The sequence below is a fragment of the Mandrillus leucophaeus genome, unplaced genomic scaffold (genome assembly GCF_000951045.1).
Source record: "Mandrillus leucophaeus isolate KB7577 unplaced genomic scaffold, Mleu.le_1.0 Scaffold18, whole genome shotgun sequence".
NCBI classification, from domain to species: domain Eukaryota; kingdom Metazoa; phylum Chordata; class Mammalia; order Primates; family Cercopithecidae; genus Mandrillus; species Mandrillus leucophaeus.
The window spans coordinates 3,741,361-3,756,691 of record NW_012101809.1 but is presented as its reverse complement, the minus strand read 5'-3'; the positions used below and the strand labels follow the sequence as shown (position 1 = coordinate 3,756,691).

The window sequence follows — 15,331 nt, the reverse complement described above, 5'->3', positions numbered from 1 at the left end:
AGCCTCAAGCCGGTGCTCTACACCGACCTGGTGGTCAGCCGCCTGCAGAGCCGCAAGAAGAAAAAGGCGGTGAGGGCGTTGGGGCCGCGGCCCACGCCAGGCTGGGGGGCGACTGAGGGGGCGGCTTGAGGGAGGCACCGAGGGCGGCGCGAACCGAGGGCAGAGCCTGGTAGGCTGGTAGGGACAGAGGTCAGGGGCAGCCAGAGGTGGGCACGGGCTGGGGGGCAGGGAGGGCACAGACCCTGGGACCAAGGTGGGCCTCACAAACCGAAGAGGGTTTTCTAGATTGAATATGACTTGCGGCCCACCGATGGGGTTCGGGGCCCTCGAAGGAGGTGTGGTGGTGCGCCGAAGGGGTCCTGAGACAGGGCAGGGGTGAACTAGAAGGCTGGAGGCAAGGATTGCAGGTTGGATCTTGGTGGACGCTTCCGCTTTCTGGCCAGAGAGTTGGTGAGTGAGGATTAAGGGTCTGAGCCATGCTGGGTTTTCACTGGGTGTGTGCTGGAAGGTCTATGTGTTGATTTGCCTTGGTTGTGCTGGGGGCGGTGGAGCGGGGGTTGGAGGCTGTGGGGTACACCCATCCCCAGACAAGGGTGTGAACAGTGTGTGCCCAGTTGGGATGCCTGGTTTGCCGTGTGGCTGGGCATGGCCGTGGGCAGTGAGAGAGTCAGAGACTGGTTTGTTGGGAGGAGTGAAGGGGAGGCTGTGTCCCATCACAGGGAAGTTGTCAACGTCACCACTGCACCCAGCTCACATGCAGGCAGCATCACACGCCACACACTTAGCCCAACATGCACATGCTGGGGACACACCCACTCACGGACAGGCTGACGGAAGTACCCCCACAGTTGGAGGCGCTGGCGTGGACCCATGTTCCAGGCCACTCCAGAGAAGAGGGGACCCCATGCCACTCCTGGAGCCTGTTCTCTCTTCTGACCACCCCGGAACCCCCAAATGTCCCCAGGCCAGCTGGATAGAGGGGAAGTGGCTGGTTCACATCACACAGAGTTTGGGCTATGCAGGAATTGGAAGCTAAAACCACTGCTTTTTAGATGAGTGTTTGCTCTCTGGTGAGAAAGTGTGCACATGGGCAGGGCGCTGGACCACCCTGGCATTTGGCTTGTTGGGGCTGTCAGGGTTAGGGGGAGGCCTCAGCTTGTCTTGGTGTTGGGAGCCATGATAGTGTGCTCTCTATTAGTGAAGAAAGGTGCTGAGAGGGCGAGTCCTCTATCCTGGGGTCACAGTTTCCCCATATGCTATGTGTGGGCTCATCCTGTGGAAACAGGCCAGAGCGCGTGGTTGGGGGAAGGGGAATTTCTTGGGCTGCTTTTCCCCATTCCCTCCAGGGCTGTGCTTCTCCAGCCCAGGATCTGAGCAGGACGGCCCCTTAATAACAATAAAGATAATAATAGCAACAACCATTTACTGTGCGTCAGCCTTGTGCCGGGATGCCCTGTGCTAACTGCCTGTGCCCACATGTTACTACGTTTGTTCCTCTCCATGGATACTTGCCCAAAGTCATGCAGCTCAGGTGGTGGAGCCGGGCCTGGGTCTCCATTCTGGAGCCTGTGTTCTTGGTCATTATATCCTGCTGCCCTTTGCCCTTAGTTCTGGCTCATCTCCCAAGTGAGAGGGGAAGGCTCTAAGCTCTGACACTGGGGTACTGACCCACAACCCCCTAATTTGTTTCCCCCACCCCCCAGGCCTTGTACAGCTCCATCAAGAATGAGAAGCTGCAGTGGGCCATGTGAGTCCCGGGGCTGTGTGGTGGGGCTAAGATGGGGCATGGGGAAGGGGCTGCCTGGGGAGGCTGAGAGAGCTGGGGTGGGCCTTGGGTGGGGCAGGGGAGGAGAGTGAGAGGCCATGAGAGGCAGTGAGGCTGCCTCACTTCCTTCTTTGGAGATGTCTGCCTGAATTTGGGGTTCTGTATCTTGTCTCTAGCTGGGTTGTTATGACAAGTGGGTTGGGGTGGGAGGAGAGGTGCTGAAACATCAAAGGGAGGTCCCCTGGCAACCCTAGTGGAAAAGCAGAAGCCTCTGGAAGCAGGGCCTTGACCAGCAGCACAAGAGGCCCTCTCAGGTCCTAGGGAGCCCAGATGTCACAGAACAAAACAAGTAACCATGCTGTCTGTTCTTGGCAGCCTCCAATAGAGACATAGAGACTCAGCCGTGCGCGGTGGCTCACGCCTGTAATCCTAGCACTTTGGGAGGCCAAGGCGGGTGGATCACGAGGTCAGGAGATTGAGACCATCCTAGCTAACATGATGAAACCCTGTCTCTACTGAAAACACAAAAAATTAGCCGGGCGTGGTGGCGGGCACCTGTAGTCCCAGTTACTCAGGAGGCTGAGGCAGGAGAATGGCGAGAACCCGGGAGGCGGAGCTTGTAGTGAGCCGAGATTGCACCACTGCACTCCAGCCTGGGCGACAGAGTGAGACTCTGTCTCAAAAAAAAAAAAAAAAAGAAAAAAAAGAAAAGAAAACAGAAACATAGAGACTCATAAGTATGTCTTGGAAGAGCCTAGTCTGAGGGAAGAAATCCAGTTTGGGCCTTGGGGTCCCCAGTCTGAGGGTAGAGGTCTTATTTTCACAGTTCATAGATCACTCACATTTGCTTTTATCCACTGAGACTCCCTCACTGCCCAGTTAGCTGGGAGTTCCCAGTCACTGGAGATCTCAGGGGAGGCACAGCTCAGGATTAGGGTGCAGGGGGTGATTGGGGAAGGCTTTTGGAGAGTTGAGACTGGGGCCATGAAGTTGGGGCAGCATTTGGGAAGAGGAAAGGGGAAGTTGGAATTTGGGAGGCAAAGGTGTGGTGGCTGAAATGAGTATGGGGTGGGGAACCAATGAAGGCAGGCCTGGCTGGGATGGAGAAAAACAGTGTTGGGGGAGATGCAGTATAGGCTCCATATGAGAGGCAACAGGGAGCTACTGCAGGTTCTTGAGCAAGGGAGTGACAAGATAGAATCCGATTTTTTCTTTGACTGAGCCTGTAGACCAGGATGTATGGGGTTGGGGTGGGGGCGGCACTAGGAAGCTACTTCTTCCATCTGCTACCATTTAGCCACAAGCCATGAGCAAAGCCCGGGGCTGGATGTGGTTGAGCTAGCAGAGGCAGACCCGGGGATGTCCTGGTGGAGAAGGGCGTGAGGGCTGCGGGTGTGCAGCAATGGAGAGGATAGTGCTGGCCCTACTTGATAGGAGGAAGGGACAGTGGTAGCTCGAGGCTGGGGAACTCTGAGGGAAGTGCCCTGCTCTGAGGGGGCAGAACCACACATTGGGGAGGTGTGATCTGAGGCTGGAGACATGACAGGACCCTCAGGTTGAGCCCCCCAAGTCACAAACACTGGGGGAGCTTTTCCAGGGCAGGCAGAGGCCAGAACTGAAGCGGGGGTCACGGCTCCACGGCCAGCCCCCTCTGAGGTGATCACACCTGCAGAGACGAGGAGGAGCTGAGACGCTCTCTGTCTGAGTTGGCCGACCCCAACCCCAAGGTCATCAAGCGGATCAGCGGGGGCAGTGGCAGCGGCTCCAGCCCTTTCCTGGACCTGACTCCCGAGCCCGGGGCCGCTGTCTACAAGCACGGGGCCCTGGTGCGAAAGGTGCACGCAGACCCTGACTGCAGGAAGAGTACGTGGCTGAGTGGCGGGGGGGTGGCGTCTGGGGGATGGATGGGAGTGGGCCTGTTCCAGGGTCCCCTGACCTGTCTTTTCTCTCTGCAGCACCTCGGGGCAAGCGGGGCTGGAAGAGCTTCCACGGGATCCTCAAGGGCATGATCCTCTACCTGCAGAAGGTGTGGGGCCAGGCCAGGGGGCTGGGGCTGGGACTGAGTTGGCTGGTGGGTGATGGATGGGTGGGAATAGGTGGGGCTGGGCCAGGCTGCTTTTGGGGCCAGGATAAGATGGGCACCCCTGCAGGAGGAGTACAAGCCTGGGAAGGCCCTTTCAGAGACGGAGCTCAAGAATGCCATCAGCATCCACCATGCCCTGGCCACTCGTGCCAGTGACTACAGCAAGAGGCCCCATGTCTTCTACCTGCGCACAGCTGACTGGCGGGTCTTCCTCTTCCAGGCCCCGTGAGTCCCCTCCTCCTGCCCATCCTGGACCCCTTCCCCCACCTCCCATCCTGCTCCCCTCCCTGTCTCTGGATTTCATTCCTTCTCAGGCCACACTTGAGCCAGGACTGGCATCCTGGGACAGAAACCCTGGGCCCAGGTCCCAAGGGGCTGTGATTTCTCCCCAGGAGCCTGGAGCAGATGCAGTCCTGGATCACGCGCATCAATGTAGTAGCCGCTATGTTCTCTGCGCCCCCCTTCCCAGCTGCTGTTAGCTCCCAAAAGAAGTTCAGCCGCCCTCTCCTGCCCAGCGCTGCCACCCGCCTCTCCCAGGTAGCCCCAGCTCTGTCCACCTGGTGCCAGTGGGATGGAGGGGGTTAGGCTCAGGCCCACTGCACTCAAGGCTGCTGTGTATGATCGTGGAGATGTCCCCTGCACCAGGATGCTGGCCACAGGGGTGAGCAGGGGCTGAAATCCAGCCCCCACTGGGTCCCACTTGCCAGCTGGGAACCCAAACATAGTGTTTGTTTGTCCAAAGGAAGGGGCATCTTTTTAAAAATCTGCACAGAGGCACTATATAGGGCAGAGTGACCATGGCCATGCCTCCCCCTGGCCACTAGGAGGAACAGGTGCGGACCCACGAGGCCAAGCTGAAGGCCATGGCAAGTGAGCTGCGGGAGCACCGAGCCGCCCAGCTGGGCAAGAAGGGCCGGGGCAAGGAGGCTGAAGAGCAGCGGCAGAAGGAGGCCTACCTGGAGTTTGAGGTGAGCCTCCCTGCCTGCGCCTCTGTCCACACACGCAGGCCCACACTAGGGTGAAGGGCATGAACTCTAAGAGTGGAACCGGCTGGAGGTCCTTGGGCAGGTTGCTTAATCTAAGCCTCAGTTTCCTCCTCTGTGCAAGAAGGATAACATTTGACACCCACTGGGGTTTCGAGGTGAGGCGTATGTCAAGCGTGCCATTTCCCCAGCTCTAGTAAAGGCTCAGGACACATTAGATTACAGATGATGGTCCCAGGAGAGCCCAGAGAGGGTACCAGCCTGCATGGGACCATCCCACAGTCCTGGCCGGGCACCTGCCATCTCCTGCCCTGCTGGCAGCCCTCCCTGGTCCAGATGGGGGGGTGGGCAGAAGGCAGAGAACAGGCTCTCACAGCTCCTGCCCCTCTGCCTCAGAAATCCCGCTATAGCACCTATGCAGCGCTGCTTCGGGTCAAGCTGAAGGCAGGCAGCGAGGAGCTGGATGCAGTGGAGGCAGCACTAGCCCAGGCCGGGAGCACAGAGGACGGACTCCCTCCTTCTCACTCCAGTCCCTCCCTGCAGTCCAAACCCTCCAGCCAGCCCCGGGCTCAGCGTCACAGCTCAGAGCCTCGGCCAGGGGCAGGCAGTGGGCGGCGGAAGCCCTGAGATGAGGTTTGGGGTGGGGGGTGCCTGCTGGGCACCTGCAGGATGACATGGCCCTGCCTGAGCCCGGGCCGGCCTCGGGCCACCCACGAGGGCCTCCCGGTCTAGGGCCCGACCGCGCCGGACGCGGTGTCCGGGGCAGGGCAGGGCTGGCGCCTGGGCCTGAGGAGCCTAGGCTAGGGGCACGTCCGAGAGCCCCTTTTTGTGATAATGTTTTGCACTTTTTCGTACAGGGTGGGCGGGGGTGGGAGGGGCTAGCGCCCCTGAACTTTTGATGCTTTTTTTTTGTGTGGGAGAGGCCTGATGCCATTTCTGCTTTCTGCTGAGACCACCCCACCCTGACACCAGCAGTCCCCCCTCTGTCCTGGGGCCTGGCTTGGACAGAGACCAGGATTTGGGGCTGAGCTGGTTTCCCCTCCTTCCTCCCCAAGGGCTCACCCTCTCTCTTGCTGGAGGTGGAGGAAGGGCGTCCATGCCAAGGCCCCATACCTGGGCCGGGGGCAGCACGACCTGGCTTTCCCCACTTCAGTGGGCCTTGCCCTTTGTACAGCCTCCACCCCCATTAAAATTGCTCTGGACTTGCTGGCTGGGCCTCATCCTTCTCTTCTCACCATGCCTGGCGTGTGGGCAGGATGGGTAGCTGGTTCCAGGGACAAGAGTCACATCAGGGGCTGCCATAAATTGGGAAGGAGGGGTCCTCCCCTTCCCATGAGAATCCTTTATTTGTCCCAACTGAGGGGTGGGTGTGGGGTGTTAAATAAGATTTGAAATAGGTGGGGACACTGTACAGGGGGTGCAGGAAGGGGGGTGGTGGCAGGCAGCAAGTCAGTGCACCTGAGGCTGGGGGTGCCCGTGGCAGAGCCCTCCTGGCGGCTCAGGGAGTGGGCCCAGCTTCTCTGCCTCCTGCTCCACTGACTGGCTCCCGTATGCACTGTCTTCCTTCACCTCTGCTGGGGGTAAATGGGGACAGGAATGGGATAGTCAAGGACTCAGGCCTCCCACCCTCCAAGCCCAGATCCCCCTTCCAGGGATGCCCCTTTACCTGTGCTGGGCAGCTTGTCTCGGGTCTCTGGACCCCTCAGCAGCCTCACTCCCTCCTCTAGGCCCATATCAGACAGGGCCTCCAGCAGACCTGCCATGTCTCCGCCAGCCAGCTAAAAAAAAAGCACCGGGATGAGGTCTGAGTCATGGTTAGGGTGTATGCTCGGAAGCCCTGGGGCCAAGGAGGCACCTGGACTCAGATTGGGAAAGGAGGATGGGGAGGGGGCAGGGCGAAGGCCAACCCACCTCATAACTGCGCAGGAGGCTGCCGCTGGGCGAGGCCGTCTGTCGGTACGTGTCCACCAGGCTGCGCAGCCCCAGACGCTCTGCCAGCTCTGCCCAGCTGCCCTGGGCTTCTGGCCCGTCTAGCAGCTGCTCCAGGTTCTGCAGAGCTGTATCACCAAGTGACAGTCCCGGCCCTGAGGGGGACACATAGACATGTCATTTACCTCCAGAGTTGGGTGGGGACATGGACACCTGAACACTGCCTTTCTCCCAAGGTAAGCGACAGACAGGACCACGAGGGGTGATGGATGGGGCTGAGGGTAGAGAAAGGGAGGCCTCTTTCAGAGGGTCCTGAAGGAGAAGAATTTCTGTTTGAGGAATTGGGCTGGGGATGCTTGATGCTCCTCACCTGCAGGGCTGGGCGGGGTCAGGGGTGGCTCCATGGTATTCTGAGCGGCATTTATCAGCAAGGTCTTCACCTGGGGAGACAGCCGCCGCTCTGACTACCTCCCACCTCGTCCTTAAGCCCGTGTCTTTAAGTCCAGATACTCTGGACCCCGTCACTCAGAGCGCTTCTAGTTCCAGGCTGGCCTCACCTTGGTGCTGCAAGTGAGGTCAAGAGGCGTGTGGCCCCGGAAGCTGCTTCGGGTGTCCTTCTCAGGCCCTTCAGTGTCCGAGTCGCTATCAGAGGTAGGGGGTGAAGGCAGCGGGCACAGGGGCTCCTCGTTTTCAGCATGGATGTCAGCACCTGGGAGAGGGAGGCCGTCATGGGGAGGTTTGGTGGGGGCCCACATTAAGGACTGCAAAGTGGGAGGACCGGGAGGCACCTCTTCCCCTTCCCCTCACCCTGTTCAAGTGCCCCTGAGGGTGAGACTGACCAGCCTTCAGAAGGAGGCGGGTGAGGGTCGGGTACCCCAGTCCAGCTGCCAGGTGCAGGGGTGTGTTTCCCGCAAAGGTGCGAGCATTCACGTTGGCCCGGAGCTGGGGGTGCGAGCGGCAAGGGTTGACACCACAGCATGGTCCCCCTAGCCAGCCCCCGCTTCACCGTCTTTGGCCCCTCCGCCACCCTTGGTCCCACTCCTTCCACAATCCTCAGTCCCACCTTGGTGACCAGATGGGTGACCAACCCCAGTTCCTCCATCTCGGTGGCTAGATGCAAGGCTGTTCGCCCCCCTTGCCGTTCTGTGGCCTCCACTTCAGCCCCACTGTCCACCAGCAGATCCAGGCACTCAGGGCTTCGGGCTCGGACCGCCAGGTGTACCGGATACAATCCTAAGGATGCAGGATACTCAACCTGCAGCTATGACCCTTAAGGCGGTCCTTGGGCCAGCCCTGACCATTCAACCTTGACACCTCATAGTCCATTCTGCACACTGGTCAGATACCCTCCCTGGTCCCCACCTGCCCCCTAGTCAGGTGAGATGGGGAGCTCACCCTCAAAGTCAGGCATATGCAACAGCTGGGGCACAGCAGGAGCTCCACTCTGAAGCAGTGCACGCAGCAGCTCAGGGGCACCAGCGCCTGCCCGCAGCGCCAGATGCATGGCTGAGTCTCCATGCCGATCCAGCAGAGCTGGGTCTGCACCCACCCGCAGCAGAAAGCTCACCACACTCGTCTGCCTGGTGATCACCGCCAGGTGCAGGGGCGTCTAGGGATGAAAGCAGGGTGAGCCAGGCCCGAGACCCACCTGCCTTCCAACCCCTCCCACCTCCCCAGTAGGCGCCCCCGCACCTGGTGCAGGTGGTTGGTGAGGTTGACGACGCCGAGGTCCTGGGCGTGGTGGATGACATAGGCTATCTGCTCAATGACACTGGTCTGCCCATGGATGATGGCCAGGTGCAGCGGTCTGGGGGTTGGGGAGCGAGAGTCTGGCCCAGCCACTCAGAGCATCCTTCGCTCTCAAAGCCCCACCGCCCTCATAGACTCCCTCGCTGGGGCCCGTGGAACCCAGCACGTGGCCCAGGGCATCGCTGTGCCTGCACTTAACGTTTCCTAGCACCTTTTGAGGTAGGTAAGTGCTATAACTGTACCCCTTGCACGGTCGACAAAACTGAAATTTGGAGAGACCAAGCATCTTGAACAGAGCTGGTGAACAGAGAGGCCGGACTTGAAGCCTGGTGTGTCCGAAAACTGCAGAGCCCGGCTCTGTGCCGGTCCCTTTCCTGCCCCCACCCCACCCCGCGCCGCGTCCGCCAGGCCCTCTGTTGCCTACGTGTCTCCGTTCTCGTCCTGCGCCGTCAGCAGGTGGCGCTGTCCCGCCAGCAGCGCGCGCGCGTCCGCGGTGACGCCGTAGTCGAGTAGGGCCCGGGCGCTGCGCTGCGCCAGGCAGAACAGTCGCGCGTTGTACTCTCGGGCTGGGGGCGACAGAGGGCGTGGGTCAGAGCTGGGTCCTCAGCCCCAGCGCCCCGACCGTCCGTGCCCTGGAGGCCATACCTCGCTGCAGCATCTCAGGGGCCTGCGGCTCGCACTGAGGGGTCCTGGAGGGGGCGCTCGGCTCCGCGGCTTCCTCTCCGGAGTCCCTGCCGGGCACCGAGGCGGCCATCTGCGCCCCGCCCCCGCCTCCCGGGTAGCAGCCCATGGGGCCCGCGCCGGACTGGTAGGGGCTGTAGGCCAGGGAGGAGGGGAAGAAACCGAGGCTGCCACCTGTGGGTACAGGCAGGGCTGTGGGAAGCGGGCACCAGCCAGGACTCTCCCAGTTTTGTTTTTGTTTTTGTTTTTTGAGATGGAGTTTTGCTCTTATTGCCCAGCCTGGAGTGCAGTGGTGCGATCTCGGCTCACTGCAACCTCTGTTTCCCGGGTTCAAGCGATTCTCCAGCCTCAGCTTCCCGAGTAGCTGGGATTACAGGCGCCTGCCACCATGCCCAGCTAATTTTTGTATTTTTAGTACAGATGAGGTTTCACCCTGTTGGCCAGGCTGGTCTCGAACTCCTGATCTCAGGTAATCCGCTTGCCTTGGCCTCCCAAAGTACTGGGATTACAGGCGTGAGCCACCACGCCTGGCCTCTCCCTGGTTTTTTCCTCCACAGCTTCTCTTGCCTTTACCCCTCCCTCCATCAGCACCCCCTCACCTCCTCCAGCTCCTCCATAGCCCCCCGCTGCACCTCCAGAGCCTCCACCCATGTGGGAGCCACCCCCGAAGGGCTGGGAGAAGGTGGGCAAGGCCTTCCTCCGCTTCCGCTGCACCTCTTCCTTGTCTGGGGGCAGAGGAAAATGAGATTGAGCCCAATTATTGTGTCATGCCTCAGGGGCCCTTCCCAGAAGAGCCCTCAGGCTGGCTCCTAGGAAGCACCTCCTCAGACCCTCCACACTCCTGACTTGGCTCATGCACCCCCACATCTAGCTCTTGGGACCTTCTAGCCCAGCCTGGCCCCCCACCATCCCCCTGGGGTCCTCAGCCCAGCTCCACCTTCCACCAGAGGGTAATAGGTGAACTGTTTGGAATCAGACACGTCCCCTCCTCGCTTGCGTTTCAGTTGCAGGAACACTGTTACGGGCCGCTCAATCTTCATCTTGTGATAGGGGGGTGTCCGGAACACAATGGCATACTGGGGGGTGCAGGGAGACAGAGGGTGTCAGTGAGTCCTTAGCCTAATTTAGCCCCCAGCCTGGGCCCTAGCCCTGGATACCTGTTTATGCACATCTGTGGGAGAGAAGTCCCCAAAGGCCTGCCATCCATTCTCATCATCCTCATAGAACCGAACCTCAATGTCATCTACAAGGAAAACGGAAGCTTGGCCGCAGCTCCTGGTGGAATCTCCGGGGCCATTTATCCTAGAGCTTCCCTGGCCCCAGTCTTATATTCGATGTCCTTGGCGCCCAGCCTGGGCTCCAGTCTCACCTTTCTGCACCTTGTCACAAAGCAGATAGACTTCATCACCACCCCGCACAGAGCCTGCTGTCTTGTCCATTCGAGAAATCTTCAGGTTTGATGCCCCCGGAGACTCTATGGGGTGGGATATGGATTAGCTGAGATGATGCAATAGCCATGGCCACATTTAAGGAGCTGGGTGATCTGTATTCCTTATCTTAGCAACCCCTGGAGCTGCAGGAACCACCCAATATTCGCATTTACTAAAGATAGAAGCTTCAGGGGGAGGAAATGACTTGCTCAGGATCACTCAGCATCTATGTGGCAGGGCCAGGTTCTGAAACCCGGGCCTGTTTGACTCCACAGCTTAAGGTCACCCCTCGTGCCACCTCTGCCAGCAGGCCTGGCACCCCAGGTAGTCAGGATACTCACTGCTGTCATGGATGGGCTGGGAAATGACTGGCTTCAGGGGCAGGGAGAAGGAGCCATCACTGGCTCTAAGGAAGGCAGAGAAGCGCAGCCGCACTATACTCAGATCCATCACCTTCTTCAGTTCTTTGGCCTCCTGCTCCAGCTCCCGCTGCTCGGCCTCTGGGCAGTGGGTACATGTGTGACCCCTGGGCTTCTCCCTCCCTGCTCCTTCCATGAGCACCTCCCATGACCCTCCCCCCACTGCACCCATACCCGTAAGGCCCTGGGGCCTAGAGCGGAGCCGCTGCCTCTGAAGTTTTTGTATCATAGTTCCCATCATGTTCTTCTTAGTCACGTGCAGGACACCCAGGTTGTTAAATCTGAGGAGACGGGAGAATCGGAGGCCTTTGGCTGTGCAGTTCTTTCTTCCTGAGGTGCCTTTCCCATTTTCAGGGCTCAGCTCAGCCCTACTTCCTCAGGGAAGCCACTGGAGTTTCTACTTGGGCCCTTGGGTTTGGGGCCAACCTACCTCTCTCCCCTTGGTCAGATGCTAAGCTCATGGAGGTGGGCTGGGGCTTAGGACTGGCAGAGAGTGAGGGGCATATCAGTGGGGGCCAGGGGTAGAGGGCACCTACTGGGCAGTCATGTCCTTGGGCCCCACAGAAACAGCGCAGATCCCCAGCTCCGAGCATTGCTTGCCCACCAGACTGTGGGCATGAGCACGAGGTGGGTCACTGTGTGTTACCAGGTCTACCTCGATCTTGGCTGGTCCCTCGTAGTTACAAATCTAGGAGAGGCAGGGACTGTCAGGGCCTCGGGCGTGCTGTCCACTTAGCCAACCCTCCAGCACCATCCTGGCTCACCTTGACAGTGGGATAGGTCTTTCGGCCCTTCTCACTGGAGGCACCGGGCAGTCCTCCGTGGGAGGGGCCTTCACAGCCATATCGAAATCGGAAGCCTCTCTGAAGGTCCAAGGGCAGAGTAGCATTGTGATCAGGGAAGACCACCCCGGCCAGCAGTGACCACAGTGCCTGGTAGTATCTGCTCTGAACCACAACTACAGCACTCTGATCAGCAGCAGTGACCATCCAATCCCCTGTGGCCTCCTTGGGCAATGGCTCCTCCATGGCCTGTCAGCTACCACTACCGCATTTGTCCCCAAAGCTGAAGCCATTCCACACCCTCCCTTTTGCTTACTCACCTGCTTAGGCTGTTCCACGATCACCAGGTAGGGGCCATCAGCTGGGGACAGGGAGACCTTGCTGAGCCACTATCTCCCAGCCCTTCCCCCAGGCAGAAGGCACATGCTCTCCCTCCCCCTACCTTTAGGACTAGAGGAGGTTAGTGAACTTACTGACCTGTCTCTGGGGCTGGCTCCTTGGGTTCCATAATGGAGGAGTTCAATTTGAAATCATCATATTCAATAATGCCATCCAGACCCTGGTTTGGAGACAGACTGGGGGTGGCATCCAACTCTCAGCGCCCCCCACGGCCCCACCTCCCATCTCCAAGTCCTCAGTGGTCACTCCCCCTCCTCCTCAGGCCCAAGAGAAAGCTCCTTTTGGAGGCAGAGTTGTAGACAGATGGACAGACTGGTAGGCTGAGAGCATCTGAGAGCATGCAGGTGTATGGCAGCAGAGGGGGCTCGGGCAGACAGGTGGACAGACACGGGGGGCGGCCGGCCGGGTCAGGGGCAGGCAGCGTGACTCACTGGGTTGTAGCAACTCTCCATGTCTCTGGGCTAGGCCCGGCTCTGTCTAGTGGCTCCGGCCAGGTTCTGCTTCCCAGAATTTTAGGCGCCCGCCTAAAGTTGGGAGGAGTGGCGTGGGGGAGGGGGTCAGATCTAAATGGGGGTGGGCGGGAGATGGGGGCCCAGATTTGGGGGACGGTCCGACCTCCTCCAGCCGCCCGTCCGGGTGTGGCGGGTGAGATCCGGTGGAGAGCGAGATCCGGAGTTGGGCTTGGCCGGGGAAGGGGCAGGAAAGTTAGAGCAGCTTAGGAAAGTCCCGAAAATACCAAGGGGAGGCGGGGCCGGAGGGGGCGGGCCTGGAAATGACGCCAGTGGCCCCGCCCTCACGACGGGAGGGGCGGGAGGCCCTCACCAGTCTGCGGGTTCCCGCCGCTTTTCAGCGGGTAGAGGGAGAGGAGAATCAGGGGAGCCGCGGTGGGGGTTACCCCCTCCTCCCTCCAGGGCAGGGAACAGGAGGGTCCCTCACGGCCGTGGGGAGGTTGACAGTCTGGGGCCAAGTCCGCCTCCCGCTCCCCTCCTCCGGTCTGGAGCAACCTTGGGAATTTCTGCCAGGAGGGGGGCCACGGCTGATAAACCCCGGGGGCTTTTGGGGGGACATTCCTGCTGTCTGACGGCCTCCCCTTCGAACAGCCTGTAGGCGGGGGCTCTTTCCTGTGGGAGGCCCCGGGGTTCTGCCCCGAGAACACGATTCTGGGGCCGCGGGAAAAGTGTCTTCTCCTCCGGCTCCTCTTTTCTCTTTCCCAAACCTCGCAACAGCAGCTGGTCCCACACCGCACCGGCTCTGGGCACGCAGGCGACAGGGAGACCTCTGCACGCTCCCCACCCAATACAAGCGTGTGTCTCCATCACAGCTCCACAAGTGTGTTTCGGCTCTAGTGCTTGGGTGCATGTTGTGTGTCCATGGCGTCAACATGAGTGTGCAAGCGAGCATGTGTGTAGACAGGTGAGTCCCGAGCTTCTCAGTGTGGGTGTGTGTCAGCGCCTGTCTTGATGTACAGACACGGGTGAGCGTATCTTGAGTTTGTGCGTGAAGGGTGTGGGTGCAGGCACCAGTGCACCGGTGGGCACGTCTCCGTGTGCATGTGTGTGCGAGTGCGACTGCACGGACGCTGCCGTGTGTGCGCCAGCACAGGTACAGGTGTACGTACGGGTCCGTGTGTCTTTGTACAAGGATGTCGACGTGGATCTGAGTGTCGTTGCCTGCGTGCCCTTTCCGGATGTGTGCCGCTGCTGCTCTCCAGCCCCCGGCGCTGTCCGCTAAAGGCCCTCCTCCCGCTCTTCTCTTGTCCCGGCCACCCAGAGGTCTGAATCCAGCCACTCACCGTGGCGGCGGCTCTGGTTGCGGCTTCTCTCCGCGCCCGACCCACCTGGGACCGGTCGCGACACCTCGCCGGCCAGCAGGGCTTGGGGCCGGGAAAGCCCCTTCTCGGCCCCCCGGAGGGGGGAATTCCCATGACGTTTCCGTGCGTCACGCCTCGCGCCCTTTTTCATTGGCTGAAAGTTTAACTCTGGACTGGCGCAGCCAACCCGGAGCGACTCGGGCGCGCCCCTGAGAGGGGACAGGCTCGCTCAGGGCAGGGCAGGGAGCGGGGCGACCGGCCACCAGGCGCGACAGGCCACTAGTGGGGCGACAGGCCACTAGTTCGGCCGGCTAGGGGACCGCCGAGAAGGTACCCGCTGACCCAGCGCCACCTTGGGCCGGGAGCTTCCGCTGCAGCTCGGCTTTGGCTGCGCCTAATGCTTGACTTTCTCCGAAGCGGGGGAACCCCAGGGGGAAGCCGACGGCCCCAGCCCTCGGGGCCCCCACCCTGAGCGGCGGGCTGCCGGGAAGTTAGCGGAAGAGGAAGGAAGTTGCTTTTGCGGTCGGTCCCGGGCGCCCTCTGGCGGCCTTCATGAGGCCGCGAGGAGACTCCATTTGGCCCAGGCCCCTGTCTCGCTCTGTCTCATCAGCCTCAGGGTTCCGGGAGAGACAGTCCGGACCTCGGACTTTTACAGAAGTGATAGGTTCCCAGCGGGCCAGGACTCAGGAGCTCTGCGCAGGAGAAGGGAAATTAAGTGTTTATCCACCACGGAGATCTGGAATATTAGAACTGAAAAAGGCATCCAGAGTTTAAACAGCTCAAATTTCCACCGATGTGGGAAATCGCCTCTTTTTTTTAGTCTCAGACTGGAATGCAGTGAGGCGCTTTTGGCTCACTGCAACCTCCGCCTCTTGGATTCAAACCATTCTCCTGCCGCAGCCTCCCGAGTATCTGGGATTACAGTGCCCACCACCAAGCCCGGCTAATTTATGTATTTTTAGTAGAGTTGGGGTTTCACCATGTTGGTCAGGCTGGTCTCGAACTCCTGTCCTCAGGTGATCCGCTGGCCTCCGCCTTCCGAAACGTTGGGATTACAGTCGTGAGCCACCGCACACGGCCTATTTTATTTATTTATGTTTTTGAGACAGTGTCTCACTCTGTCACCCAGGCCTGGAGTACAGTGGCGCCATCATGGCTCACTGCAACCTCGAACTCCGGGGTACACTGATTCTCTCACTCTCCTGAGTAGCTGGGACTACAGGTGCACACCACCACACCTGGCAAATTTTTAAATTTTTAGTGGAGATGGATCTCACTACGTTGCCTAGGCTGGTCTTAAA

General features: G+C 60.0%; 2 protein-coding genes across 5 annotated transcripts in view; one reads left to right on the top strand and one right to left on the bottom strand.

Annotated features, from left to right (window-relative positions):
• PSD (pleckstrin and Sec7 domain containing) overlaps positions 1 to 6,039 on the top strand; it is a 17,042-nt gene extending 11,003 nt beyond the window's left edge. For both annotated transcript variants that reach the window (XM_011977467.1, XM_011977468.1), the window contains exons 12-18: positions 1,704 to 1,747; positions 3,438 to 3,628; positions 3,721 to 3,791; positions 3,916 to 4,073; positions 4,241 to 4,385; positions 4,673 to 4,816; positions 5,228 to 6,039. In XM_011977467.1, the coding sequence (XP_011832857.1) occupies positions 1,704 to 1,747; positions 3,438 to 3,628; positions 3,721 to 3,791; positions 3,916 to 4,073; positions 4,241 to 4,385; positions 4,673 to 4,816; positions 5,228 to 5,458 (984 nt within the window). In that variant the 3' untranslated portion in view covers positions 5,459 to 6,039. The remainder of the gene's footprint in view (positions 1 to 1,703; positions 1,748 to 3,437; positions 3,629 to 3,720; positions 3,792 to 3,915; positions 4,074 to 4,240; positions 4,386 to 4,672; positions 4,817 to 5,227) is intronic.
• A 93-nt stretch (positions 6,040 to 6,132) lies between these two features.
• On the bottom strand, positions 6,133 to 14,149 carry NFKB2 (nuclear factor of kappa light polypeptide gene enhancer in B-cells 2 (p49/p100)). 3 transcript variants are annotated; one of them, XM_011977464.1, is made up of 23 exons: positions 14,013 to 14,149; positions 12,652 to 12,744; positions 12,299 to 12,380; positions 12,142 to 12,182; positions 11,804 to 11,902; positions 11,576 to 11,727; positions 11,214 to 11,320; positions 10,962 to 11,120; positions 10,560 to 10,664; positions 10,348 to 10,433; positions 10,128 to 10,266; positions 9,790 to 9,915; positions 9,155 to 9,364; positions 8,934 to 9,075; positions 8,453 to 8,567; positions 8,156 to 8,369; positions 7,824 to 7,993; positions 7,600 to 7,702; positions 7,318 to 7,469; positions 7,131 to 7,200; positions 6,743 to 6,915; positions 6,498 to 6,609; positions 6,133 to 6,402 (listed from the first exon to the last, which is right to left on the bottom strand). In XM_011977464.1, exons 2-23 carry the CDS (start codon positions 12,670 to 12,672, stop codon positions 6,281 to 6,283), a joined length of 2,700 nt encoding a protein of 899 aa, XP_011832854.1. In that variant the 5' UTR covers positions 12,673 to 12,744; positions 14,013 to 14,149; the 3' UTR covers positions 6,133 to 6,280. The 3 variants fall into 3 exon arrangements, with proteins under 3 accessions (XP_011832854.1, XP_011832852.1, XP_011832853.1); XM_011977462.1 differs by having other exon boundaries at positions 6,133 to 6,405; positions 13,839 to 14,035; XM_011977463.1 differs by lacking the exon at positions 14,013 to 14,149 and adding an exon at positions 12,836 to 13,036.
• Positions 14,150 to 15,331: the final 1,182 nt, after the last annotated feature.

Coding starts and splice junctions, on each gene's coding strand:
- NFKB2 (XM_011977462.1), bottom strand. CDS start 12,672: ATGGAGAGTTGCTACAACCCA. Junction 10,665..10,961: donor CCAGCCCATCCATGACAGCA/GTGAGTATCCTG, acceptor CCCACCCCATAG/AGTCTCCGGGGGCATCAAAC. Junction 6,610..6,742: donor GCCTCCTGCGCAGTTATGAG/GTGGGTTGGCCT, acceptor CTTTTTTTTTAG/CTGGCTGGCGGAGACATGGC.